Below are 27,686 nucleotides of genomic sequence, written 5' to 3' on the forward strand. Positions count from 1 at the left end.
CGCCGCTCTCGGCCAATGGGGGCGGGGCGGGGAGGGTCACGTGCCATTGTTTGGCGCTTTTGTGCACGGCGGGAGCGGGCGGGAGCGGAGTGTGGGGCTGGAGCGGCGGAGCGGGCAGGTGGGTGCGCGGCGGCGGCGGGACCCAGCCGGGATTTTGGGGCCGGGGAGGGGGGGTATCCGCGGCCCTTCGGGTGTGGAGGAGGACGAGGAGGTGTGGAAGGGGCGATGGTCCACGGAGGTCCGGCGTTCCGTGGGGATGGGCGGCGGTGCCGCGGTGAAGGGAAGCGGGGGGGGGGGGGTTGGTGTCTGGGGCTGGGCGTGGGGACGAGGCGGGCTGCTGGGGGGCTGTTTGCGGGCACTCGGGGACGGAGCCCTGCTCCTTTTGTTCGTTCTCGCGGGGGGTGTGTGTGTGTGTGGGGAGGGGGGGGGTCGCGTCGCCGCCCGCTTCTTGGGCGTCGCGGGGACAAAGAGAGGGGAGACAATGGGCGGCAGTGGGGGGGCATCCCTAGTCCGTCCCCCCCCCCCCCCCCAAAATCCCGGTGGGGAAGGGGGTGTCTATTGTCCTGGGAGCGGGCGACGCTCTGTGAGGGGCGACGCCCTACCCGCGGCGGCGCCCCCCTCCCCTCCCTGACAGGGACCCCGCCATTGTTAGTGGGGATGGGGCGGCGCCCGCGCGGCCGCGCCCCGGCGCCATCGAGCTCGGGGACCCGCCGCTGAGCCCCGGCTGGCGGCGGTGGGGGAGTGAGGGTCCCCCCGTTTCCTCCACCCCGCTTCTCGCCCGGGGGTAGAGGCGGGTCCCCGCACCTGCGGCGGGAGGGGAGGGGGGGGTGGAGAGGGCGGGGGGCGGCAGGTGCCCGGATGTTACCGTTGGCCCCGCCCCTCCCTCGAGCCCCCCGCGCGCGCCGGCGGGCGGGCGCGCGCGCGCTCGCTCCCCTCCCTCCCCGGCGGTTTGAATTCGGTGCGGTTAGGAAGGCGCGTGCGGGGAGGGGGCGGGGCCTCCGCCCGGCCGGGCGACGGCCTCGGCGCTTATTGGTTGAGGGTGGGAGGGGCGGCACCGCTGGGGGCCGGGTGGGTGCGCGGTCCTAGCGCCGCCCGGCCCCCGCTTCCTCGTCGGCTTAAAAACCAAAAAAAAAAAAAAAAAAATTCTCCTTCTGAGGTTTTTACAACGCTCTATGGCTTTTCTCTTTATTACGTCCCTTTTTAACAAGGGATGCTGGGCGGCGTGCGTGTTCCCTGTCTGTCGTGAGGTGCAGCATCTGGCTTCAGCTGTGCAAATAAAATCGAATTTTAAATGAGCTCGATGTGCACATCTAAGATCCTTTGGTAACAGCAGGAGTCCGGGCTGTACTGCACTGTTGTGTGCCGTATTTTAATTCAGGGAGCTATATCTGCTATGTGCTATATTGGTGAAATATCCATTGCACTGTATGCTGCTAAAGTAATGCTAAAATGGGAGTCTTTCTTTGCATATCTTAATTACTGTGGAGTAAAACAAGGACTGAAAATGCCCGACTGTAGTCATACATGCAGATCCTGCAACATCAATAATAGAGAACCTTTCTGCTGTTCCTAGCAATGTACATCAGCCTCAGCCCTGTAGGCTGACTGGAATTACCGACTGCAGTAACATATCTGACTGTCTTTCATTCAGCAGGTCTAATTATGCTTAGCAAATTTTATTAGGAGTTAGAAGAAATGAAATTCATGTACTTATTGTTCAAAGGCATGTCTCTTTGTTATCTAGGAATCAAAGGGATTTGAAATTCTCCCAGCTTCTGGAAATTCTCCCGGCTTCTAGAGTCGTATTTTCTTGATCATGGCTACTTCTGGTATGTAGTCTTACGTACTAAATGGTCTTGTGTCTTTTCTTTTTCTCCTCATATTTTCCTCAGAAATAATTAAAAAATCGAATATAGTAAAATAAACTGTCATCACCATGCTTTTCTCCCATCCCTAGGCTGCTTTGGAGAAGCTGTTAAAACCGGGTGCTTGTGAAAACATACCGAAAGCCCTCTCAGACTAGGCTGTTAGCAGATGGGCTTCAGCTCATCTGCATGCCATCTGCTCCGTTAACAGAACTGACTATCATCTAGACATCTTGGTGTTCAAAACTGGAGTGCTGGTACAACTGACACCGCGCAGGACTGACGTGCCTGTTCATAGGTGTTTGAAGGGAGAACACTGGCTTACATAATTCTCTGACAACTGGTTTCAGTTCTTATCTCTGCCAGGTCTTAGGCAAACACCTTGAAACTCTTCCTCAGATTTGTTGTTGGAGAAAGGCGGTTTTGTTTTTGTGTGTGTGTTTTTGTGTTTTTTTTTTTTTTTTTTTTTTTTTTTTAAGTACTGATAAACATGTTTTCACGACCTTGAGTATTAAAGGCTAAAATGTCAGGTGTTTGGGTAGTGTAGTATTGAGGAAGAATTGCAAACAAAATTGCCTGCCACATTTTTTTAATGGTGTTGCTGCTGCTTAAAACACAACTATCATCTCAGATGCTCACTCCTTAAGTGAGCTTTGGCATTGAATTTTTGAAGGCTATTGTTCAAGTTACCTAAGCCACTTCCTGGCTTAAGATACTCTTTGGGTTTTCTTCCCCATGTTCCTAGATATTCAAGTGAAGGAACTGGAAAAGCGTGCTTCTGGGCAGGCATTTGAGCTGATACTCAGTCCCCGCTCAAAAGAAGCAGTCCCAGAATTCCCTCTTTCTCCCCCAAAGAAGAAGGATGTGTCATTGGAAGAGATTCAGAAGAAGTTGGAAGCAGCAGAAGAGAGACGCAAGGTAAATTTGAAGCAGCTTAAGTGAGCTCTGCTCAACTAGTCTGTGCAAGTTGTCTTTTTTTTTTTTTTTTAAGTTTACTTCTTGCTTGGGACAAGTGATTAGCAGTTTATATTATGGTAAATGGAATATTTGTTGACCTTTGGAATCTCTGGAGCTCTTAGGAACCTTTCTTACGGTCTGCAAGGCCACGGCTTTGTTCCCAAAGTAATCTTGAATGGGAGAAAATGTTTAGTTGAGAGGGGATGCCCTGTCATGAAGAAGCTGTTTTTCTTGTCTTTGACATCATAAGAGATTCGTCTTCTACTAGAGAATGTAGTGGTGGATCTATAATGAGAAGGTTTGCCAATACAGTGTCTGACTTGATGTAAGATCTTGCTGTTGAGATGTAGCTTGGAGCCCTTGGCTGTGCAGAGGATTACTAACTGAAGTGTAATGTCCTGTGTGACCTGAATCAGTGATTCACCATTCTGAGAAGCAAGAATCCTCCAAGAAAGACCTAGCAATGTACACAAAAAAAACCCCAAACCTCCACATTCTTTTTTTTTTTTTTTTTTTTTTTTTCAGAAAATCCCATTTAACAAGACTTGTGAGTAATGACAGAAAGTTAACTTTTCTGATAGTTTGTAATGGTGAAATAGGGGTTATGTGGGTGGGGGAAGCACCAGGGAGCTCTGTCCTGCATCATGAGGTTACGTTGTTCTCCAGTAAAATGGCAGAAGATCTTTTATCTCTGGAGTTGTGAGCAACTTGACTGTAGCTGTCTCTGTAGTTCATCTGTTTTATGTTCAAAGCCTGCACCCTCTGTTTTGCTAGTCTCATGAAGCAGAAGTCTTGAAGCAGCTAGCTGAGAAGCGGGAGCACGAAAAAGAGGTGCTTCAGAAAGCAATTGAAGAAAACAACAACTTCAGCAAAATGGCAGAGGAGAAGCTGACCCACAAAATGGAAGCTAACAAAGAAAACCGCGAGGCACAAATGGCTGCTAAACTGGAACGCTTGAGGGAGAAGGTGGGTGTAGAGTCCCAGTTCCCCTCGGAGAGAGTTTATCCATGCTTCATTCTGTGAAAACGGGCTAAATAAAGCCAAGTGAATGCCCGAGTGAGGGGGTGCCGTGAATAGACGGACATCCTTGGGAGTTCTGTGGTGGTGTAATCTTGAAAGATGATTAAACCTGCAAAAGACACTGCACACATCCTCCTCCTGGGGGAGAGGGGATGGATGGAGTTAGAGCAGCATCTCGCTTTCTCTTCTAAAGCTTCATCCTGTGGCCCCCTTGCATAACCCACCCTCACAGGCCCCGGCTGGGGGGTAGGAAGCAAGCCAGGGCTTGCCCTGCCTCGCTGTGCCTGGGCAGCTAACTGCTTCCCTGCTGTTGTCTTTCAGGACAAGCATATTGAAGAGGTTCGAAAGAACAAAGAAGGCAAAGACCCTGGTGAGGCCGAAACCGACTGACTTCATTCTGGAAACTGACTGTCTCCCCCTCCTCTAAATATCCAAAGACTGTACTGGCCAGTGGTTTTATCTTTGGTTTTGTTTTTTTTTTTTTAAGTTTCTAGAAACTGATGTAGAACTGTAAAATTAGATCCAAACTGTACACTTTCTTTGGAGGCTAGAGGGGAGACCTTCCATGTTTCACTTTTTCTAAAGTGTTGTCTTTCCAGTGTAGCTATCTTCTTGTTGCATCCTTTTCTACTCCAGTGCGCTTGCTACTGGGTTGATGGCTAGTACTGTATCAGCTCTGTAAGACGTTTGTGAAAGGAATATGTAGTATACTGTTCCATGCTGAATATGTTACACTTCAAAAATCTGACTGTCCCAGTCTGCTGAAATACTGCTGTAACTGAGTGACTAAATAAAGCTGCACAGTGCTGTTATCATGAGAATTACTTCTGAAAAATCATGTAAGAAACAAACCGAGTTGGCTGAGGTCTGCAGCAGGCATCCTTGCCCCGTGCTGGGTGGAAAGGTCTGCAGCAGCACTTCCCTTTGCACCCAGGGGCATGCTGCACCACTGCCTTTCCCCTAGAGCACACTCATTGTCTTAATTTTACAATTAGAGCTTTGTTTTGACACCTCAGCAGTTGTCAGCTGTTGTGTGTGTTTGTTAAAAAGAGTTCAGAACCACCTCCCTGTGGATGCTGACACTTGAACAAACAAGTCCTTGTTACCACATGACTGATCTGAGCCTTTTTTTGGTAAAGGGTTTCTAGAAGATGACTCGTGCTATTGAATGGTGACTTGTGTACGGCTTCCTGCGGTGGCAGAGCGTAACAGTCAGAAACCTGTTCGGTGCTGGGATGAGGAGCCTGCCCAAACTGAAAAAGCTGTTGTGGTGAAGAATTATTTTTGTTTTGGTGTCTGCCAGGGATGTGTTGGGGTAGTGTACTGTGCCCCAGGGCGCATGGAAAGATTAACTCCTGCCCACAACCAGATGTCTATCTTTGTTTTTTTCTGGGGCGTGAGAAATAGATATGACTGTACTTGTGCTCTGAGGAGATGCTTTTTAGGCAGATTGGGTACAGAGTTGGTGTATTGTACAGGTGCCTTTTAAAAAAGAACAAACCCAAACTTTTCCTCTAAGGGCATCCACAGGTACTCGTGCTACTCTGCAGTAAGACAAGGCTGCAGTGTGGGTGTGTGAGCAGCCACAGAACTTCAGTAGCAACACCATGTTCTGAGCTACTTGGCTGGAATAAGCATGTCCCTGCAGTGTGGGGAAGCCGGGGCTTTCACAGCCTCTGTTGGTGTCAAACACTGGTCTTGGTGAGGCACACTCAGTCACGTCTTCCTCCTTGTGGGTCCTTGATCTTGAGGCTTGGCTGCCAGGTTTGTTTTCAGGTTAACTTCACAGCTGGAGCATCTGTCACTGCCCAAGGGATAGATTTGTGTGTTCTGAGGATGGGAAAGCTGGTAGGGAATTTTTTCTAAGGGACTGACAGTCCTGGACCACTTGACCTGTCTTCTGGGGCTTGCTAAGGAAGGAGCCTCAGTTTAGAAAGCTTTCACGTATCACGCTTAACCGCTTTTGATTGCATCAGAGTTGTACTTAACCAAAAGCTGATATTGCACTGTTGGAATAAAAGAAGAGCAGTGACAAAGCCAGGCTTGGTGCACTGGACGGCTGGAATCGGATCCTTTCCCTGAAGGACTTTCAGAAGTGTTTTGATACTTAATAATTTAAGGTAAGAGGGGCTGTACCTGCTGGGAACCAGCAACCCCCCTGCAGTGGGGGCATGCTGCAGGTTTGGGGTTTTATTGGCACGTATCAACCTTGTGTAAGCCAAGAGCAGAGGGATGTGGGTCAGGATCCACCCGGGGAGGTGGGGAGGAATGGGGAACACTGAGCTGAGCTTTGAGACAAAGGCTCGAGCCCAATACATGATGTGCACTGAGTGTCTCTAGGACCATGTAATGGAGGTTTAAGTGATCACTAGATCAGTTCCCGTATACAAGATCTGACATAATTATCAATCAAAAAAAAAATCAGTTCTTTAATGTATTTACCTGCTGAGGAAAGACCAAGTGTCCCAAATACTGGGCGGGGGTGTTTCCCCATCCTCTCAAGGGATGGGGAAGGAGGGTGACAGCACTGCCAAACCCCAAACGGTGTTAAGAGCACAGAGAGACGTTAAATGTGAGGTTTGACTTGCCAAAGCTGCCAGATCTCAGCTCGGGGCCTTCTGTTCCCTTGTCTTGGTTCTGCTCTGCGCCTGCCTGTGTTACGCTTAACTGGAGCTTAATGCCCAGGGCCTGAGCTTAATCTCGTTCCTCTGAGAGCTGCTGGGGGGGAATGGAAGTTTTAAGGGGTGGAATAAGACTGGGGGGTGCAAATAGGAAGAGGATGGTAATAATTTGAGAATGGAGTAAGGAGAGGGAGGGAACTAGCATGGAAGAGATGGTGCTCTGGCGGAGAAACAAATGGTTTCTGTTAGGGAAATCTGGATGATAAACAAGTTGCTTTTTTGAAAAAAAAAAAAAAAAAAAAAAAAAAAAGACAAAAGCTGTGGAGCTGCATTTCCTGGGTTAGACAGCCCACCACGCTGTACGAGGTGCAAACGCAGCCGCAAGCGGTGAGGGAAGGGGGAGAAGTGACAATTCCAGCCCGCCCGTGGGTAGCCGGGGGCTGCGCTCGGAGGGGGGGGGGCCCACAAAAGCGCCGCTTTACTCGCCCTCCCACCCGTGACAGGTACATGGCCGAGGAGGGGAGCTGGGGGGGGGGGGGCAGCGGCCTTGGGCCACGCCCCGGAGCTGGGGAGCCTGGTGGTGAGCGGGCAGGGGGGGCTCAGGGGGCAGGGGGTGACCGTTGGGGTGGTGGTTGAGGGGGGGGCTTAGGGGGGGACTGGGGGATGGAGGGGCAGCAGGTCTTGCTGGGGTACCAGGGAGACCCCCACCCGCTCTGACCTCCAGCTGCACCCATGTCCTGAAGCATCCCCCTCCCTCTGGAAAGAAAAAAAAAAAAAAAAAACAAAACGTTCCCAGGAGGGGGGGATCGATCCCTGGCTGCCCCCGAAGGGGTTTTGGCAGGGGAGGAGGAGGAGGGAGAGGCTTCCCTGGGGGCTGGAGCGCAGCCACCAAAACACGCTGGGTTCCGGTTTACTGGGGGCTGGGTGAGCCTGTGCTGAGGGAAAGCGATCGTAACTTAAACGGAACATTTGTGCTTCAGAATGCTAAATGCAGGTGTATGTACAGGAGCAGTCGGGCATGTGAACAGCTGGGGGCTGAGTCTGTATCATTCAGAAAGAATTCAGCAGGACGGGTGGACGCTGCTGGCGAAAGGAAGTGCTCCGTAGGATATACCAGGCGTTTGAGGCAACGTTATTGCCATCTCATAGGTATGTGGAGGGAATTATTCAGAGGACAAACCAGATCCAGCGCTGCGCAGGATGGGCTCCGTCCGTAACTGAGCGTCGCTCAAGGCTTGGTAGCTAGGAAGAGCTTTGCGAATTAAGTCCTGCTCCAACAGGTTTTGGAGGAGCCGAGGTGAACACCACCCCCTTTCCTGCCTCGTGCTCGGCTGCTCTGAACGCAGCTTTTCCCGCTGCTTTTGCCACAGCGTCTCCCTGAGCAGAACCAGGGGGGCCCTTCCTGTAGGATTTTGTCTTCTGGCAGCTGTGACGGGGTCAGACACGGTGGGGAGCTGAGCCCCCGCCCCACGTACCCGGCATCCTCGTGGATAAGCTCTGGCACAGAGGCAAGTAACACTTTTCTTCCAAACTACTTGTTGAATTTTGGTCAAAATAGCTTAATCCGGGAGGTTCTGCTTTTGCCCACATCCCCCTGGCAGGACTCGAGGCTGTTTCAGTTCAGCGCAGTAGCTGCAAGTCCGGAAGAGGTTTGTGAAGTTAATTTTTCACTGGCAGCCTGCGCGTGTTTCAGTGTTAGAGGAGGGTTTAGGAGGCCAGGCGAGGGTCAGGAGTGCCCTCTGCCAGGTGCTGCTCCGAGCCAGGCCGCTCGTTTTTGACGTAGAGCCGCTTTAACCAGGCGAGGTGGGAAAAAAACATTTGAGAGGGAGGCTGAGCACCAGACAGACTGTTTTTATCAGCATCTGTGCTTCTCAGCTTCAGGAAGGCGTGAGTTACAGAGACCTATCTACTCCATTTTGATGAGGAAATTACAAAGATTTTAAAAATAAACAGTCCCATCCCCTCCTCCCCCTGTTCCTAAACTTTGAAGAGCTTTTCCTGTCTGAGCTGTCCCTGAAGCGACTGCACTTGCCAGGAGTTGAGGCGTAAATCGGCACTGGAGCTGGATGGGAATTGGGCTGATTTATTCAGAACTTGTCTGAGCAAGAGCAGGTAAAGGGGGTGTGTGTGTGTGTGTGTGTTGTGGAATCTCATTTCGAGCACATTCTGTTCAATATGTTTTTAAGGCTGCTGTGAAAAGGCAGAACAAGCCAGCAAGGCTGCCTTTATCTTGGTAAGGACAGCAGCTTCAAAAATGTAAATATGGAAATGCTTGCTCGCAAAGATTACGCTGCTGGACCGCAGTTGCATCAACAGTGTGAACTCACTCGAGCTGCGTTTTGTGCAAAGCTGCATGGAAAATCGGGAGCTGAAAAAAGATGGTAAAAACTTTAAACACAGAAGTTACCTCTTCTGTTGCTGGTGTTATGGTGATTTATGTTCTGAGATGTGCCCCGCGTGAGGCAGAGCAGGCCGTCCCGCTGCCTGTGCGACTGCAGCTCAGTGTTATTTTTAAAGACAGATGCTGCAAACAGTTTACAAGGGGGAAACTCTGGGCTTCTCCTGGAGTGGGAAGTTTGGGGTGTTTAGTTGGTTTTGCAGTTTCCAAACTGCTGGGAAGGGTGAACTAGGAGCTGATGTGTCCTGGTGTGTTCATTATTGTGTCAACTAACCCCGCACTCATGTTCTCTACCTCTGTATTCCTCCAGACAGCCTGTGCAGCATGGGGCACTCCAGGGGTTCATAAATCTCCCTTTAGCCTCCTTCCTATGACTGGTTTTGTGATAATTTTTTATTTCAGCTATAATGAGGCCAATCTCCAGTCATGTGTGATTTTTACATATCTTTGGAAAAAAACCCAGACAAAGCATTCAATTGGTCTCTGCCTGGTTGTTTGTTTTTTGTTTTTTTTTTTTTTTTTCCTCCTTTGTTTTTTTTTTTTGTTTGTTTTTTTTGGTGTTTGTTTGTTTGTTTGTTTTTTAATTTTTTTTTTTGGGGGGGGGGGGCTAAAGTCACTATTAAACCCTGCAGCAAAACTTTCTTTCCATCCCAAAGGTTGTTCCGCACGGCGGAGACCCAGAGAGTTCGGCTGCATCATGGCAACAGCCATCACCGAAAGGCTCAGCCGCCTCTTCATCAACGTGCGGCAGGTCCCTCCGCTGCTGGCCCCCATCTCTCCCTCCACCGTCAGCAGTTCCGAGGTGCCGAAGGTCTTCTGGAAGCCCTACATCCACACCGGCTACCGGCCCGTGCAGCAGACCTGGCGCTATTACTTCTCCACCCTCTTCCAGCAGCACAACGAGGCCATCAACGTCTGGACCCATCTGGTGGCAGCGCTGATCCTGCTGCTGCGCTTCCAGCAGCTCTCGCAGCGGGTGGATTTTGGGCAGGACCTACACGCCCAACCCCTCCTCATCATCATCGCGGCGTCCATCACCTACCTGACGTTCAGCACCCTCGCTCACCTGCTGCAGGCTAAATCTGAGTTCTGGCACTACAGCTTCTTCTTCATGGACTACGTGGGGGTCGCCGTTTACCAGTACGGCAGCGCTCTGGGCCACTACTACTACGCCATCGAGCCGAGCTGGCACGAGAAGATCAAGGGGTTTTACATGCCGGCGGCCGTCCTGTTGGCGTGGCTGTCCTGCGCTGGTTCCTGCTACGCCAAGTACCAGTACCACCAGTCTGCTTATCTTCTGAGCCGGCTCTGCCAGGAGCTGCCCTCCGGCCTGGCGTACGTGCTGGACATCAGCCCCGTGGTGCACCGCATCTACACCGCGCCGCCCTCCGAGCGGGCTGACCCGGCCCTTCTGTACCATAAATGCCAGGTGCTGTTTTTCCTCATCGGCGCCTTTTTTTTCTCACACCCTTACCCCGAGAAGTGGTTCCCTGGGAAATGTTACTTTTTCGGGCAGAGCCACCAGATTTTTCACGTCTGCCTGGTGCTCTGCACGCTGGCGCAGATCGAGGCGGTGGTGTTGGACTACGAGTCCAGGCGACAGATCTATTCCACTCTTCAGGGTGATTTGGCGCACAACTTCTCTGCCCTGTGCCTCTTCACTGTCACCTGCTCCGTCCTCACGGCTGTTTACATGGCCCGGAAGGTGAAGAACAAACTGAGCTTCAAAGAAGAGTAAGTGCCTTGAAGGAGAAGCAGGCGAGCTCGCCCGAGGGGTTTATCTGCAGCCGGCTGTGCTGATGCTGCCGTGAACCTGGCCACAAACCTCAAGGAGAAGAATGAAACGCTTTGCAGACTGTTAATTTGGCAGTGCTCTCTGTAGGGAGGGGAAAGTAAGAGCTGCTTTCTGTGCTTTTTAAATTCAGAATTAGTTCCAGCTTGCTCTTGAAATGGTACACTGGTTTAATTCATGTGTCTGAATAAACGGTTGGAACACAATGTCATTAGTGCTGCAGCCCTGTACCCGAACACGGGCTGTGAAAGGTCGCTGGAAGCTACCGGGTCTTGCAGCAAAAGGTAAGGAGGTGGATGCCATCAGGCCCCCCCGTTAGAAACAGAAACAGGCCGAGGCGAGCTTGTATAAACCACAAACAAGGGTAGAAAATCCATTTAATATCATTTCAGGCCCTTTTTGTCTGGCTTAGGGGGTTGTACAGAGCTACCCCTGCACTGCCAGGGCCCGGTCCCTTTCCCGGGGGGTGCAGTAAAACAGCAGCGAGAGGCAGAGCGGGGCTGGGGGTGGGCTGAGCCCCGGGGCAGGGCCGGGGGCCTCCGCACCTTCGGTGGGATGAGGCCCCGGAGCCCTGGCTGCGCTGGTCTGGAGGGCACGACCCCGAACAGGGGGTGCAAAAACAGAGCGGGGAGGGAACGGCTTGGGGGGGGGGGGGGGGGAACCCCGCTGGCGTGTGCTGCCCCCCCCGCCCCGCTGCCATCTCTGCGGGCCCCCGGCACGGGTGGGCGGAGCTCCGCCTGCCGCTCATCCCGCCCCGCTCTCGGATTGGTCCGCTGCCTGCGGCGGGCGGGAAGCGGGAGCGCGACCGGCACCGGCGGCTGAGGGAGCGGCCGGGCCCGGGGCCCCCGCGGGCCGCGCTGCCTCATCCCCGGCCCCGCCGAGCCCCGGGGGGCCGCGCCGAGCCCCGGGGGGCCCCGCTGAGCTCCGGGGGGCCCCGCCGAGCCCCGGGGGGCCCCGCTGAGCCCCGCCGGGTGCCGGGGATGAAGCGCAGGCGCGGCGCGGCCCAGCCGGCCGAAGCGTGCGGTGTCTGGCTGGACACGGCCGAGAGGAAGAGGAGCGCGGCTCAGGTGGGGCGGGGGGGTGGGGGGCGCGGAGCGGTCCTGGGGGTTCCCCGTCCCGCGGGAGCCGCCGTGGTGGTGCGAGGCAGGAGAGGCCGGCAGAGCCGTGGGGGGTTTGGGGAGGTGTGAGGGGCGTCCCCGTCCAACCTCAGCCAGCCCGGGGCCGGGTGGCAGCAGGAGCTGGAGCGTTTAACCAGGGTGGGAGCTCCGCCACGGCGCTGGGGGAAGGGTAGAATTAGTTCTAAGGGCATCTATTCACTTTCCGCTCGTTTCTTTCCCTGCCCAGTCTCTCACAGCCAAGGTGAAAGTATCCACTCGAGTTCTGGAAAGCAAGCACTCCACGCAGATGGGAGCCTCCCAGCCACGCACCAAACAAACCACCATCTCCACCTTCTTCAGCTCGCAGACAGGTAACGCCGGCCAGCGGATGCCCTCGGAGGAAGAGAGTTTCGGGCTGTAATAGGGAAACCCACTGCTTTACTGCTCAGCAGCTTTACTAGGCTGAAAACTGCATTTTCTAGTGAAGAGGGTAAAGGTTAAAGGTTTGAACTCCTGGAAGGGAATTTATTGTGATGGTTAATGTAAATGGAGGCAGCTTTTACAGTGTTAGACGAAAGCGTGGCAGCAGTCACGGCCAGTCTTTGCTGGAGGGCAACCTGAACTCGAAATAACGCCCCGGGCTTTCCTCCCGACAAAGCTGGGGGTTTTGGTGGAGCGCTGGGAAGCCTGGCTCAGCCCAAGCACGGACACAAACCGGCCAGTTCTGGGTCATCCCATGGTATCGCATAAAGGACGATCCAGTGGGAACCTGCGGCTGGGGCAGCGTCCAGGGCCGGGTTCGTTCTGAACGACAGCAGCCTGAAATTGTCAGTTCAGTGCCCTTGGAAGCACGTTCTAGCTGGAAGTGAAAATTAACATTACTCGGTTCAAACAGTCTCACCGTAAGGGGAATCAGCGGGAGGTGAACGAGGAAAGGTTTTTATGAAGGGTTGGACAAAGCCTTTTCTAAAGAATGTGATGGTTAATCCTAACTGAACCAATGGAGGAATCACAAAAGAACTGGAAAATTTAAGTTAATTGAGCCAACTCACAACCTCTGTGCTTTTGAGGCTGCTTTTGTGCTCTGGAATACAAGAGACTGGGATTTGTCCATGGGTCTCAAACAAACAAATGTGGAGAGAAATTAAATGGGTGCAGAAACCAGCAGTGTAGGGTTGTGTGGTGGTTTGTATCCTGTGAGCTGTGTAATGGCTGGTTCATCAACATTAAACTGGTGTAGCAATAAGCAGATGAGAGGAAACATTACACAAATTGTACGGTCTAATTATCTAACAGAATTTTTGTGTTGTGACAGGGCATTGATGGATTTTGCTTTAGATTTGATATTCCTACTCCTTTTGAATGTGTTGTAAGCTTTCTTCTATTTTTTTTTTGTTCCCTCAATTGCATTCACTTAATCACCATGTGTATTTGGCTTCACTGAATGCTGCTGCTGCTCATCCAGAGGTCTGTAGGATTTAAGATGCTGGAGTATTTCTTACTTTTTTTTTTTTTTTTTTCTTTTAGCTTATCCTGAATTGAGGGTGAGCTCGCTTATATTGAGAAGTTATATTAGATTTTATATCAGATGGTTTTAGAAGCAAATGTGGGACTTGATGCCTTCATCAGGTGATGGACGCACGCGGTAGAAGTTTCACTGTTGAGTTTTTGGTAACTCTTGAGCTGCTGCTTTGAAAGGGAAGGTCAGGGGTGAGCTGCCTGGAGAGCTGAGGGGGGGAAGGCAGAGAAGCCGGAGGCTGGAGGGGCTGGAGCTGCAGCTCTCGCCTCTCACTCCAGGGAAGCTGAACTTTCTTGCACTACCCCAACGTTCTGGGCTGCCCGTCCGCCGCTGCAGCACAGACACAGGGTTGTGAGGCGGTGGCAGTGCCGGCCTGGTGTACAACAGCCCGTGTGGCACCACTCCAAGGGGTAGAGCGGCTGTTCTGAGTCAAGGGCCAAGGAGTGTGCTGTGGGTGGTGACTAACCCTGAGAAATGTGTGTGCCAGCTCTGGCTTTAACCGATTCTGTGGTGTTTTCAGATGAAAAAGACAAAGAAAACTTCAGGCCATCTCCTTTCATCCCGAATAAAGGCTGTAAAGGAAAAGGTGTTTCTTCGGCTGCTTTCCCTGTGAAGATCTTGGCTTTGCCGCAGATGGAGGAAGCCTGGAAAGAATCCTTCAGGGTCGGGGCGTTGGTGCAGGTTACACCCCGGCGTCGGGCGCGGGAAGCACCGGCCTCGCCGACTCCTTTGCCAGACTCCCGGTCGTTACAAGCGGCGTCCCACGGCCAGAGCGAAGCCTCGGGAGGGGCAGGGGAGGATTGGTGCTGCTTCAGCTTCACCCAGGATTCAGAGGGCAGCCGGGACATCACTCACAGAACTGAGCCTGATTTTTTGGCTGGAGAAACCGTTTCAGCAAGTGGCAGCGTAAGGTCGGCCTGCGGGGTAAGCGAGCAAGAGGGGCCGCTGCGCCCGGAGACCCGGCTTCGCCTCCAGCCGGGACTCGGGGCAAACCAGCGTGAGAAACCACGGCGCTCGGGTCGCGTTAATTCCTTAATTGATTTCTCTGAGACTGAGAATATAAATCCTACACTAACGAGGGCCAGTCCCTGGGCTGCTGGGTTGTGTTCATCTCCAGAACGAGCAGCCGGAGCGCAGCCGCCGAGCTCGGCCGAGGGAGGGGACGGCCAGGGGGGCGCCAGCAGCCCCTGCAGGCAGCTCTTCACCCAGGATTCGGAGGGGAACAGGGTCATCGCCCACCGCTGCTGCAACGCCCCAACTGCTCGCGGGGCCGGGGGCTGCTCGGGCCGGCGGCTGCTCAGCTCCCCCTGCACCGGCTGTGCCCGCGCTGCTGCGAGGAGCTGGAGCGAAGCGGGGCAGCAGCGCTTAGACAAGTGCTACGAGTCACTGTTCACGCAGGACTCGGAGGGGAACAGGGTGATTAAACACTGAGCAGCGACCGTCAGTGGGGTCGCCTGCACGACCTCTTGTGAAGCCTCAGGAAAGCATTTTTTTTTTTTTCATTTTTTGGTAAGAAAGCAAGCAATCGGAATTAGGTAAGTGTACCCATTGTTTCTGTACGTATGGTCTCACCAGCAGCTGCATTTGACCCATGCAATAGGCAGCACTGCTTTGTTCGCTGGAATTTTGCTTTAATAAAAATAACATTTTAAAGGAATATGTTTATAATGGTTTGACTGTTTCAATCACGATTGGCTTTTTAAACACTGTAGCCTGATATTGCTGTAACGTGCTGCCAGCCAGCCTGAAAGAGCTCACGGCTAACACCTCTGTGTTTCTTAGGGTCCTGGAAGTCCAAACTTAAAAGGTTTTTTTAGGCTCAGCCCGGGGACAACGGTGTCTATTTCACGTGAGCTGCCCTGAGGAAGGGCTTATTTCAGGGCTGTGGTTGTAGCAGCCCCTGGACGGGGCAAGATCGGGGGGTTTGGGCGTCTGGAAGGGGCCCACCACAGCCCTTAACTGCTGTTGCCAGGCAGATTTACCCGAGGATTAAAGTGAGGAAGACTCTGCCAAAAAGGAGGAATTCTGGCAGCGCTGCTGTTCTGGGTAGGTGTGGGCTGTAATCCCAGCGGGGGGGGGCGGCGCAGGGAGGGCTCTGGGCCGGCTGGGAGCTGGTTCAGCTGCCAGGGTTCCTGCGGCCAGTTCAGCACAGCCCCCCCCCCCCCCCCCCCCCCCCCCCCGTCGGGGTGCGCAGCGTTCTGGGGGTGCTGCTTGCCTGGCTCAGGGTGTGGAGTGTGGGGACCAGCTGCTCAACGCCCCCCCCCGGGGTCACCAGCAGCCGCCAGACCCATCTGTGACCCTGATCCTGCTCCAGACCAACAGCCGGCTGCCTCAGCAGCAACTGCTCAGTTTATTACTACTTTTTGTTTTGTTTTGTTTTGTTTAAATGCTGACTATGTCTTTAACATTGCAGATGTTGCCGTTTAAGACAGCGTTACTGGCCCCTTGGGCCAGAATTTCAGTACAATAGATTCAATGGGAGTTACATCACAGTCCACAAGTTAATTGCTCTGATTGTTCCCAGGAAGGGGCCTGGGTTCCAGCTCCCTCCCCTCCAGGACAGGTGTATCCCCACCACAGCCTTACCCGGAGGAGCCTCAGTGGGACAGGGAGAGAGGGATCACATCATCCAGTGGCTCCTGGTGTGCAGCTGGGAGGGGAAGAGCTGTATCAGCTCCCTAGAAAAACGAAGTTGTATTTCTGCTCTCCCTCAGTGGGTGGCCAGAGGCAATCCAGGGCTCCTCTCTCACTCTGAAGGTGGGGATGATGGTTTAATTTTTCAAGGGCTGAGGGATTCAGAAAATCCTTGGCATCACTGCAGCTGCAGCAGCTGAAATTCCACCCCCCATAAGCTCCCCACCATCCAAGCACCACTGCTGCCATCTTTGGACATCTGCACATCAATAATATCAAGGACAACCATTGTCTTATTAAGGCTCCATTTTATATAAAGGAAAAAATCATACTTTAAATACAGCCATGAGGAACATTGCAGAAAATGTGTAGCTGAAGGAAACCTTCAGTTAGTGAGAACTGTAGCCACAGCCAATGCCAAGTTCCTTCTTCCCTTTTCTCAGATGACAGAGCTCGTGGTGGGTGCTCAGTTCTTAGCACTGGTGGTTCAATAAATAGACTTTCTGAACGCTAAATAAAATACATTACCTGAATACAATGACTATTAATGAAACATTAAATTACTGGCAAGAAATTAAGGCCATTCTGTCATGCAACTGTGGGGATCCCTTCGGTGCGACTGAGCGGTTTGATCACTGACTGCAGGTTCATTGTACCGCCGGGCCAGAGGTACCATTTCACTTTCACCGCTGTGATTCAACCACCTCCTGCACCCTGAAGCCCGGGAGCATTAATGAGCTTTTTCTCAGTAGCTCTGTACCCTACTCAGAGAAAGAACAGGATGTCTGCCACCCCTTTATACTGGGAATGGTAACTAGCTGTATTGTAACAAGGGCGTTATAAGTTAATGCTTAATTGGAACCTAAGGAAAATTGTAGGTAGAAAGAACGTCCTCCAGCAGCACTCATTGCACTCTTCAGAAGATCCTTATCAATAATCAACATCAAAACACAGGTGGAAAAGAATTTCCATCATCTTAAAATTTTTTTTCTTAAATATAACAATACATGGAAAACGCATCAAATCCATAGGGTCTTTCCTAAGTAAATGTCCAGTGCAGAAACCATTTCTAATTAATAAAAGAGGCAAAAGGCTCAATCCTTAGGAAGGCAGCTACTGTGGAGAAAATTCTGGGAGCGTAACACTTTTGCTTACAGAGTTTTGTGACAGTAACATCATTTATCCTTCAGGGCCAGATCTTCATCTTTTAGGGCAAATTTTCTTCTCAGAACTTCTGCTATAAGAACAGCTGGGTCTTCCTCCTTCATTGACGTTCGGTTTCTACATGGAAGACAAAAGCATGGTGTATTAATAAAGAGAAGTGCCAAAATTCATGGTTTACAGCTCTGGTGAGAGTCTATGAAGTATTTTTCTGTAGCCTTTATCATCAACTTCTGTTGCAAGTGGAGTTGGTGCAAGAACAACAAAACAAAACAACAAAAAGCAGCTAAAAATGCAGCTTTCATGTTGACTTAGAAAACCTGGAGCTCATTTTGTGGATCAAGGGGTATCCTGAAAATCTCAGCTCAAAGCTCTTTATAATTATTATTCAACTGTCTTAATAGCAAGTAAGTAAAATGAAACTTCATTAATTATTACAGTCTATGTCCCCTCAATATAAATCTACAAGTGCTGTGGTGTTTGGGTTGAAGTTCTGGGGGTATTTCTTTCATTAATTGTGCTATGCAATGGATGTATGCTTTCGTAGTCAAATACAGGTAACTGCAGGTATTGTAAAGGGGGACTGGTGTACCTTTCCCTCCGCCTAGCTGCTGCACATGAGCTTTGCTGTAGCATTCTGTTACCAAAGCACCCTGCCTCCTTCAGCAAGTTCAGACAAGCAGTTCACGTGAGAAGTGTCAGTGATTTTACAGGAAGGCAAAACCTGGTTCTTTTTCCTCAGGTATCATGAATTGCTCACTAAGGTTTTATTTAGAACCTGTAATAATAATTTTAGAGCTTAACTTTTTCTTTTTTTCAATAGCTGAAGACCTTCCTTGGTCAGAAGACACTATGGATGTTTTAAACATTCCTAAAAGAAAAGATCCCCCCTGGAGTGTGTTTGGGAGGGGCTTGTTCTCAAATTAACACTGAGGGGTTTTGGAGGGCTGTGGAAGATGCCACTGAGCTGCTCCTGGGTCACCCTTAGCGCTACGGCAGATTCCTGTCTGATGCAAGTTCTTAATTTACAGCTGTATAAATGCATCATTATTTAAAAGATGGTTCTGCAGACAGAAGCACGCCTTGGATTTCATCCAGACAGAGCCATTCCTTCTGAAAAGGGTGCAGGGACTGAGCAGCGCCGAGGGGCTGGAGCCCAACCCCGACCCCTCCTTCCCCAGGGGTGAAGCTGGTAACTCCGAGTTACCCGAATACCCATCAGCTGCCTCCGAAGAGGAGCCACAGCAGCCAGGGGAGGCGGCGACACAGCCCCGACCTGCGCCCACCACAAGGAAAATCTCTCTCCCAGGACGAGCGAAGAGACAGCTAACCCACACCGGGGCGAGAGGAGGAACCTCTCCTGCCCGAGGCACGGCCAGCAGCAGAGCGGGGAGCACCAGCGCTCACCTTCAGCAACTCGGCCCCTCGCAGGGCCGAGGAGATAATCACGGGAAAGTGAAGTTGTTCAGTGCCACAAGAGTAGTACTTACAAAGCAGAAGTGTACTCACAGTCCAAGCAGCTCCTCACGCTACCTGTCTTTAACCCCCGGCTGAGCGCAGGGCCCAGCGGGCACACCGCCCAGCCACGGCCCGGCCAGCGGCCTCCCAGACACTTTATCAGGCTCTAGTTCACTTTTGTTGAAACATGCACATTCCTGCAAGCGTTTCGCACTCACTCCTGAAGCTTCCAAGGCTGCGTTTAAGCACCAAGTCCTAAACAGGAGCATCAGAGAAGCATCTATGTGGTTAGCTCGTTAAGCATCGTTTGGTACCTTCCTCCACTCAGAGCACACGATCCTTCCGAGTGTTACAGCTGTGCACACCCACCCCAGCGCGAGGGCTCAGTGTAACCTAACGCACAGCCACGGGTGAGTACAGGGGTAGGAGCACGGGGCTGCTCACACAGCGGCACCGACACCGGAGGGTTGTACCGAGGAACTAAAGCTCATCGAGTAACGAACATCAGAGGTTTATTGAACGTAACTTTTCAACTCCCTGTGATCCTCCAAACAGCTTTAATGAAGCTGGAACAACTGCACCCTAAAACGTCACTGTTGCACGGAGGAGGCAAGTTAGAGGCTGAGACAGAGAAAAGGATGAGATGGAAACAGTTCAGCTCCAGCAAGAAACAGCCTCAAGCTTTTCCATTAAAGCGTTCCGAGCCTTGAGGCAAGCAGCAGCAGCAGAAGGGGCAAGTGTGACCCAGCTCCCGGCTACCGAGTCAAGCTGTGGCAAGGGGAGAAAGGAGCCCGGGTGATTCCGTTCCCTTACCCACGGTACCCCAGCGAGGAGGGATGTGGCAGCTATTTCCCCCCCTCTCCCCTCCCCCAAGTATTCTACAGTACAAAATCCTTGCTCGCCCCCATCTCCTGTAACGTTAAACGCATCGGTGCTGTCTGTAAATCCTTTCTTTCTGCACAAGCCATCTCTCCCTCCCACTCATTCACGCGGCTTCTCTCCCAGAATAACAGCAGGATCAAACACCTTCATCCATTATTAGTTCTTCTGCCGAGGAAATTCAAGTCCATTGGTGAGCCCTGATCCCGCAGCGCTCGCCGCCACGGACGCTGCAGTTCAGCCTCCCCCCGGCAGCACCGGGCTCCTCGTGACCCGGCCCGGCAGCAGAAATATCCAGGCACGGGGAAGAAACGCTTCGGATTTCCCTACCATAATCTCTATTTGTACAGGATTTTCTTCCCCCGAATAACGCACGTTTCCCTATCTTCATCTGGCACAGATGGCAGCAGCTTTCTTAGCCTGAAAAAGTCTTCTTCCATAAGGCTGACATACCAGTCTGCACTAATTAGAAGACCGATAATTACATTGTTACATGTGAATGCTTAGAGGTACACGTGTTTCTGATAAAGTTAAAACTTTACATGTCACAACATGAAGCATCTGCAAGCTTTTCTAGATTTAAGAGAGCCAGTGAAGGACCATCAGAGTGGCACAGTTACATCTTAACAGGTAAGTTACCTAAAGCTGAACCCAAACCCCTGTTGAGCCAAGGAGACTGTCGCAGGCAACAGGAAGATTTTTCTTGAGAATTCTCTTTCCCTTCGCCTAATACTTCAAAATTATTTCTGGATGCCCAAAGCACTGCTTTGCAACAGACAGGAAGAAAGAAGAGGAGCAGTTTGTGGTCCATGAATCCAACTCCCCCCCAAGAAAGATTACAGGCATTTACATAAAGCTAGTGTTTAAGCTTTGAGTAATATTTAACACTTAGGAAAACAAGAGCAAGAGGGTATGCTGTGTGACTTACGGATGTGTAATACCATACTGACATTCTGGATGCAAGCTGAACACATTTCTCTCATCTGACTATATAATTTTTTCAATGCTGAGAATTTAATTTCTTTTAAACTGAAATTGTGAACAGCCATCACACAGTGTGTGATTTTTGGCCAGGAATTTTACTCACACAACATAATGGCTGGACAGATCTTTGGGATGAAAAATGTGGAAATTGAACTTTATCACTGTGCCTTCACATATAAATCAGAGGCAGTACAGCTAACGCTAAAGCAGCTACTTTATCAGCCGGGCAGGATCCCGTCTCAGCCGTGCAGCAGCTGGCAGGTCAGCAGCTCGAGGCGTCCTCATGATCAATGTGTAAACTCGTCATGAGACAAGTGAAAACTCACTCTGCCCACGCTCAGAGCTGGGCCAGATGCAAAAGCTGAGAAGCCGAGAAGCTCCGCGTGTTCATTCCTGCACGTGCCGCGCCGAAAAAGCTGCTGAGCTGCCCAACCGCTCGGGTCTGCAAGATGGTGTAAGCCCCAGCACCTGGAACCGCCGCAAGCAGAGCGACCAGCGCAGCCCTTGCTCGAAGGCTGCTGATACACACAGTCCTGGTTTTCATCAGGGCAAACACAAGGGGTTTTTTTCAGGTGAACAAGCTGAAACAGGCAAACACTGCGCTAATCGGTTTAAGTTCCTCTCCACTGCTTTCTATCCAGGCAGGGAAGCCATCAATAAACCCCTCCCGAAACGTTAACTGTTAGCAAGTTCTACTATAAACAGGTATCTCCCCCCTGTGTCTCATGAATATAGAGCAGCACCAACAAGCACTGAATGCAACGTCCAGTGTCCACAATGATTTGACAGACCGAAAAAAAAAAAAGAGATAAAATAAAATCAAGAGAGCTCAGGAAGCACTTACAAGTCTTTGCTCTGCTTCATCCTATGAATGTCTTTAAGAATGCCCATCATGTCCGCAAAACTGCTGGCCTTTGAGAGAGACACAGAATCTTCCTCATCAGGATCCTTTGGTTCTGGTTTACAATACTCGGAGGTTGCAGAACAAAGCAGGGAGACTGACGGGAGCTCGGGGCTTTCGAGTTCTGCCTCCTCCTCTGTGATATCACTAATGACAAAGGAAGTTGTAGATTGGAAAGAGGGTCCAAAACAAGGTAAAGGAGAAGATGCATTTGAACTTCCTGGAGATAATAAATCTGGTGTTAATGAAGAAGCTGAAAAAGAAAAAAATATAGGTGGATAGATAAACTCACACCAAACCATGTAGGTATTTTTTTTTTTTCCCCAAAACCAACAGCATGTAAATCAAGAGGCATCATCAGCCAGCCTCTCTCATGCTAGGAGAAAACAAATTAATCATCTTCTCTGTTACCCTCCATGTCCACTCTGCTTCCTACGACACCATGGTGCAACACAAGACCTTCTCCAGCACCCTTTATCCCATCCTTACGTACCTTTAGTCCAATCATGCCCATCACTGTATCACCCCTCCAGTTCAAACACTGCACCTCCCCATCCCTGCAGACGTCAGGTACTGGTTACTTTTTCTGTTTTTACAGATAATAAATGGAGGAACAGAGATTCAGCTGCTGCTCAGGGTCACAGAGCCTGTGTCAGAATGTAGGTCTTAATTTTTCTCCTCTTTTTCTTCATCATCTTGAGAACTGCGTGCCTTTCTTTTCCTTTCAGGCTCCTTCCCCATAACCATTACGCCTGGTGAGAATGCAGAGCTGGTTCAGGAGCTCCAGCATTTTACACAAGACGGTCACAGCAATTCACTCTGTGACTGCAGGCATGCTGACCTGTTTTGCTTTCCATCATCATCTGTAAAATGAGAATAGCATTCACCTCTTCCACACGGAAGATGGGATTTATTTGTTTGTGCTTTAAAATGCACTGAGGATAAGAAGAGCTATATAAATTCCAAGTGTTATTAAGTGAAAATGAGTTAGATATTTCCAGTGTGAAACACAAAAGCAAAACAAGCAAAAACCCAGAAAAATGCCTACTGCACAACTCCCTGAAAGAACCTTCCTGTATTGAAAACAAACTGTACGTTAAAGCACTAATGCCCTTGGCCTCAAGAGGAAACTTGTAGATAGTTATCAATTTCCAATTAAGGGATTTCTCTAACAGTATATAATAAAGCAGATTGCACAATATTTCTTTTCTGACATCAATCTTTCCAAAATAAGCCTACTAAATAGTTATCTCCTTCATCAGATTACTGAGCTACAGCGAGGCCCTAAATCACAGCTCCCCATTATTGACTCAGAGGACGCAAGGTCAATATGAACTATTCTCAAATGCCAGCTGATAACAACCAGGGCCATTGCTGAGGAGAACAGGAGAGGAAAAAGGTATTAAATGATTAAATCATTTTTCTCCCATCTGGATCTCTAGTTTTCCTCGTTATTACTCTGCTTGAAGTAAAATGGACTTTTCTAGCACACAGCTTGAGCAACCATAGAGCTGAGACAACACTTAGAAGGAAAAAGTCACAGAATCTCCTCTATTCTTTATTCCAATTCGGTTGTTCCTCTGATTTTTCATGAAGAATGAGGACACACGCAGCCCCTCCACTGGGGACATCTGCGGTGCCTTGTGTTACGCTCATTCCCTGCAGAGGGGAGGGGAACGTGGCTCCCTCACCCCCAGAGTGGCTTTATATTCCCATACTGCTGTAAGAGTCGAGGCAAGTGGCATGCAGGATCCCACGTACTGTGACAGGACCAGAGCTGACAAGAAACACCAGCACAAGGGGTTGGGTGCTCTCCGTGGATCATCTGAAATACTTAGTCTCATCTAAATACATAAATAAAATTTACATGCTAAAAACATCCCACATATTCTCATGTGGTGGCATATATATTTACAATATTGATATCAAGTAGATTCTTAAGAGACCATCATACAGAACTGAAAAAGAAAAATCTCTTATGTAGAAACCAGCTTTTGAACTAAATCAAACACAACTGTTTCATGCTCAGATGCATTTATGGCTCACGGATAGCTGGACTAAATATAAGCAATCATTAAAGCTGCAAGTCCTGTGGGGCCATGGTAATCAGACAACCACACTGTCTTCTGCAGATCAGGAGAGATTTGCTCTCGTGCACACACTATGCAGTGTAGTGCAAAGTAGCAACCTGGGAATTAAAGTATTTGCTTTCAGACGTAGGATAAGGAAGGTTTCATCAGCCACTATTACCCATCATCAACAGGAATTAACCTGCCTGTTGTTATTATTTCAAGTGTGGCACAATCCTGTTTAGTTTGGTGGGTTTTGTTTGTTTGGTTGGTTTTTTTTAAAAAGGTAATGGGAAGAATTATAGGTCGTTCTTTTCCTCTGTAAAGCAGCCATAATAGAGCTGTCATATTGGTTATTGAGAAAAGTATTACATGTACAAGAAACACAGTTTTTACGAAAAACTGTCTTCAAGGAGGACTGAATTCCTTTAGTTTGCAAAATTGTTCAATGTTTTTGAGTTGGGAGATGAACAACTCTGCCTTCTGAACACTCCATAAATAGATACCAAGGTATTTCTATGTTACCCGTTTCCACACTCTAAGCCAGCCACTGTTGCAGCAAGACCTGTAGAACCACTGGGATTTGGATCCTACCAAGTATCTTCCTATTTTCAGAGCTGAGCATACAGGAAAAGCCATGAAAGGATGAGAAGTCTTTCCTCATGGTTCAGTTTCATGGCTAAAACATGGCTTTTAGTTGCATACAAATTTACTAGGGAAAAAAAAAAAAATTGGTTCAGCTAGGCTTTTCCCCAAATATCTTATTTGCTACAGAAATGGCACTGTCCTCTTCACTGAAGAAACAAAAGCTAACATCTCATTCCTACCCAAAACAAGATGTAACCCATGGCTGACTCGGAGCAGGAGTGACAAGAATACACCAAATGTTCTCGTGAAACGAGGTGCTTGAGACGACAGTCGGCCTCCAGATCAAATGCAGCAAATGCAATCACCAAGCAGCAGTTGGTATTTCTGAAAACCAAGCAGGACTCCTCCAACAAAACAGATGCAAACACCTAAACACAGAACCAGCGCTGAGCTGACACTGAAGATGGCATCCCACCAACGGGAGCCACAGCTCTGCTGGAAAAACAACATGCAAGTCTGCTCTGTGTGGAGGAAGTAACGTGGTTCACTAACTCAGCCCTTCTCATTCAACAAAAAAAAAAAAGCTCCTTGTATTCCTACCTGACTCTGCAGCGACTATTTTAGCTATCTGACTCCGAAGGTGACTCAGCTCATCCTGGAGCTCTGTTGTTCGGCTCAGTGCTGGTAAACCAGGTTTCTTCAAGGCGAGCAGCTTCTCCTCCTGCTTCCTCAGGTTGGGGACTGAAGCATTTCGCTGTATGACGGTGAAGGGACTCGGCTTCCACTTGTGCTTCAGCGGGCGAGTGTCACTTCTACAGGACAAAAACCTGTTGGTCATTTACAAAGTCCAGGCCCCCTCATGACAACAACGCTCAGCAGTGCTCTGCCTCCACCTCATGACAGCAGAAGACTTCAATAAATTAAGCCTCTGCACCACCATGCTGTACATACCACTGTATGTATCACCGTAGAGATGTGCTGTGCTGCTGTATGTGCTCTCTCTGCATTACAAGGAACAGAAAGCCTGTCACAGAAATCATGACCCAAGGGCACACGATGTGGTGAGAGGATGCAGGGACAAAACTCTGGGCGTGTTCACAGAGTTTCAAGTAATTTTTCTCCTGGTGCCAGGCAGTGCGCTGGGTGCACATGGGAAAGGTCACTTGCCCATTAACTTTTGTCTCTGATCTCAAAGTCCATTTTATCTTTCACAAGATACCTATTACTAGTGCCCTGCTTTAAGCACAAAAGTTCAACTGGCCAGAACCAAACTCCTGGGGGCAGAATGTTTAAATCCTGGGAGAACTCAACTCTTCAACTTTCTAACCAGAAAATATCACGGGTCGGGGGGTTACTCTGCATAGATTTTTCTGGGAGTAACGTACGGCATGTCACAGGCTCCTAGCACTTCCTACAGGAACTCCTCCCAGGGTCCTCTGTCCATTTTTTTTTCCCCTGTCTCTTGGGAAAACATGTCTTTCAGACCTTGAGAGTACTCGAAGTTGTGATCATTTGACAGATGTCTGGCCTATGCTGTATGAAATGAATTAGTGTATAAAAATAAGGACCAGCAGACACAAAGAGGAAACCAACCTGACTCTGGCATATGTTTCTTCATCATCTGCTGCTATCCACACAATGTCTGCCAAGGTGGGGACTGGAGGGACGTCATTTAAATAGAGCTCAGAAACATTTGGTAGAACCTAAAAAGAAGAGAGTTACATTAAGGAGATGGTGGTCCTGCCTCCTGAAGCTGCCTCAAATGTGCGACAGCAGCACCACTGGGCTCATGGAAACGTCACGCTTCTCTGCGTCGGCTTCTGCATGTGTTCCCAGGGCCTTGCTGTGCCCTGTGAGACTGAGCAGCGAGGGGATACACGATACAGCTCAGCACGCTGCCGAGGCCACGTGCAGCACTGTCCTTGAGCTTAAACAGTGACGTAAGCGTTTCCATAAACCCTGTTTTACTGTTTAGGAAACACAGGCCCAGAGGGCATGCAGCTTGCTGGAGGTCACACAACAAAGCACTGGTTCAGCAACTCCAAGTTTCTGTCTCCTCAAGTTGCCAACAATCACTTTACAAGAACAAAATTAAAAAAATAAAAAAAAAAAAAATCTTAAAACTAACTGTACTGCTACGTGAGTTTTGTGAATACAACTCTGCAGCCACAAGTGGCCGACACAACAGCAGCTCGTGACAGTGCCTTGGCTTGCTCAAGAACGGCAGCTTCCTATACGCGATCACCAAGTCCCTTACGAGTCTGCTTACCTCAAAGGTTGCTCTGGGACAGGGCTTTAAAGGGAGGTTTGACCCAATCCTCCTGACAACGCTGCGTGCTGAGCCGTGGGGCTTGTTCTGCCAGATGGGTATCGTCTGCAAGAAGCCATGTGATACAATTAAATATTTCAAGTCAGTTGACCTTAACATTTATTAAATTGGAAATTACCCTATGCAATCAACTCAAGAGCTCTGATTTCTTCTGACTTCTTATTTGTTCAGTGATACGTTTATTTGGGAACCTGCTGATGACTAAGGTCCTCCTTCTCCAAAACTGTATTTCACCTGAACATACGTGAAAGTCAGTCAGTTACTAAGGGGCATTTTAAACACGGGTGTAGTATTTTCAGGACTGGAAACTAAAAGCACTCAGTACAGACACTGAGCTCCAAATGTAAACACTCCAAAAGGAAGAAAACAGCGTCACATGAGGCACCCAGAAGGAAAATAAACTAAGACGGAAGTCTCATTTAGAGGAACACTCTCGCTTCCACATGACCTTTAATACACTGGTAAGACTGTGAACACTTCTCGGATGATAGCAAAGTTACAGTCCACTGACCATTACCTGCTGCTGCTGTTTCAGGTGGGCACCAACGTTACACTCAAAGTGACAAATCTATTCAACACCTGTATCAGCCGAGGGCTAACCAGAGCCGTGTTGGAGAGTGTTTTCAGAAACAGCAAATGTTGTAGCGATCTCTGAACACTTCTGGATTGGATTCAAAAGGCGAAGGGCTCTGTCCTTTGACTGTCTTCCCCTCTGCCAGTTTTACGGCCGTCACAGGCTCTTGTGACAGGAGGCAGCACAAGACTCTGGACAGCAAATACCACAGTAACAAACAGGAATCCAAACAGCACCCAGTCCAACAACAAATCCCTTAATTTATTTATTGCTGAAGGTTGTTATGCACACAATGCCTGATCATTGGTTTTATGCGGCTAAGGTTTAAAATTCCTGACGTGTGCTTTAGATTGAATCTCCGAGCTGGGCGTGCACCGACTGCTGTAAGGGGGGGGGGGGGGGAAGATCCCCGGGGGGTGTGGAAGAAGGGCCCCGGGGCCCGCCGGCTGCGGGAGGCGCTTCGGCCGCGTTACACTTACGGAGTCCGCGGCCATCTCCGGCTCTGGCGGCGGCCGCCGGGGCGGGCTCAGCGCTGGGTGCTGCGGCTCCGGCGGGCGCGGACCGGGCTCATCTTCCCCCGCTCCCCGCCGCGCTGGCGCTTCTCACTGGAAGACAGGAGCGAGTCGCTGCGGGAACCGCCGGCCCACACGGGGCCGGGACGAGCCCGGCCTCCCTCCCTCTCCCCCCGCGGCCCCGCCGGTACCTGAGGGCCGCCGGCGCAGCTCGGCCCCGCTCCCGGCCCCTCCGCCGCCATTACACGGAAGCAGAACCCGCCCTTCCGGTGCCCAGACCGCGGCGGCGCTGTAATGGCGGCCGCGGCTCTGATGGGACGGACGGGCC

General features: G+C 50.3%; 3 protein-coding genes across 18 annotated transcripts; 2 read left to right on the plus strand and 1 right to left on the minus strand.

The window, feature by feature from the left end:
• STMN1 (stathmin 1) lies at positions 1 to 4,663 on the plus strand. Its single transcript, XM_042793636.1, has 5 exons — positions 1 to 118; positions 1,745 to 1,829; positions 2,611 to 2,783; positions 3,597 to 3,788; positions 4,164 to 4,663. The coding sequence occupies exons 2-5, from the start codon at positions 1,817 to 1,819 to the stop codon at positions 4,230 to 4,232; spliced, it is 447 nt and encodes a 148-aa protein (XP_042649570.1). The 5' UTR covers positions 1 to 118; positions 1,745 to 1,816; the 3' UTR covers positions 4,233 to 4,663.
• A 111-nt stretch (positions 4,664 to 4,774) lies between these two features.
• On the plus strand, positions 4,775 to 14,926 carry PAQR7 (progestin and adipoQ receptor family member 7). Of its 14 annotated transcripts, none has more exons than XM_042793620.1 (5): positions 4,775 to 5,962; positions 7,613 to 8,844; positions 9,518 to 10,937; positions 11,998 to 12,121; positions 13,790 to 14,926. In XM_042793620.1, the coding sequence occupies exons 2-3, from the start codon at positions 8,817 to 8,819 to the stop codon at positions 10,597 to 10,599; spliced, it is 1,110 nt and encodes a 369-aa protein (XP_042649554.1). In that variant the 5' UTR covers positions 4,775 to 5,962; positions 7,613 to 8,816; the 3' UTR covers positions 10,600 to 10,937; positions 11,998 to 12,121; positions 13,790 to 14,926. The 14 variants fall into 14 exon arrangements, with proteins under 14 accessions (XP_042649554.1, XP_042649556.1, XP_042649560.1 ...); XM_042793622.1 differs by having other exon boundaries at positions 7,744 to 8,844; XM_042793614.1 differs by lacking the exons at positions 4,775 to 5,962; positions 7,613 to 8,844 and adding exons at positions 5,975 to 6,850; positions 7,444 to 7,612.
• A 1,265-nt stretch (positions 14,927 to 16,191) lies between these two features.
• On the minus strand, positions 16,192 to 27,665 carry MTFR1L (mitochondrial fission regulator 1 like). 3 transcript variants are annotated; one of them, XM_042793670.1, is made up of 8 exons: positions 27,550 to 27,665; positions 27,326 to 27,451; positions 26,213 to 26,317; positions 25,537 to 25,646; positions 24,544 to 24,755; positions 21,230 to 21,539; positions 18,574 to 18,777; positions 17,071 to 17,184 (listed from the first exon to the last, which is right to left on the minus strand). In XM_042793670.1, exons 2-7 carry the CDS (start codon positions 27,338 to 27,340, stop codon positions 18,594 to 18,596), a joined length of 936 nt encoding a protein of 311 aa, XP_042649604.1. In that variant the 5' UTR covers positions 27,341 to 27,451; positions 27,550 to 27,665; the 3' UTR covers positions 17,071 to 17,184; positions 18,574 to 18,593. The 3 variants fall into 3 exon arrangements, with proteins under 3 accessions (XP_042649606.1, XP_042649604.1, XP_042649605.1); XM_042793671.1 differs by having other exon boundaries at positions 17,091 to 17,184; positions 18,555 to 18,777; XM_042793672.1 differs by lacking the exon at positions 18,574 to 18,777 and having other exon boundaries at positions 16,192 to 17,184.
• Positions 27,666 to 27,686: the final 21 nt, after the last annotated feature.

Source organism: Tyto alba, unplaced genomic scaffold (assembly GCF_018691265.1).
Source record: "Tyto alba isolate M040663 unplaced genomic scaffold, T.alba_DEE_v4.0 Super-Scaffold_20, whole genome shotgun sequence".
In the NCBI taxonomy this organism is placed as follows: domain Eukaryota; kingdom Metazoa; phylum Chordata; class Aves; order Strigiformes; family Tytonidae; genus Tyto; species Tyto alba.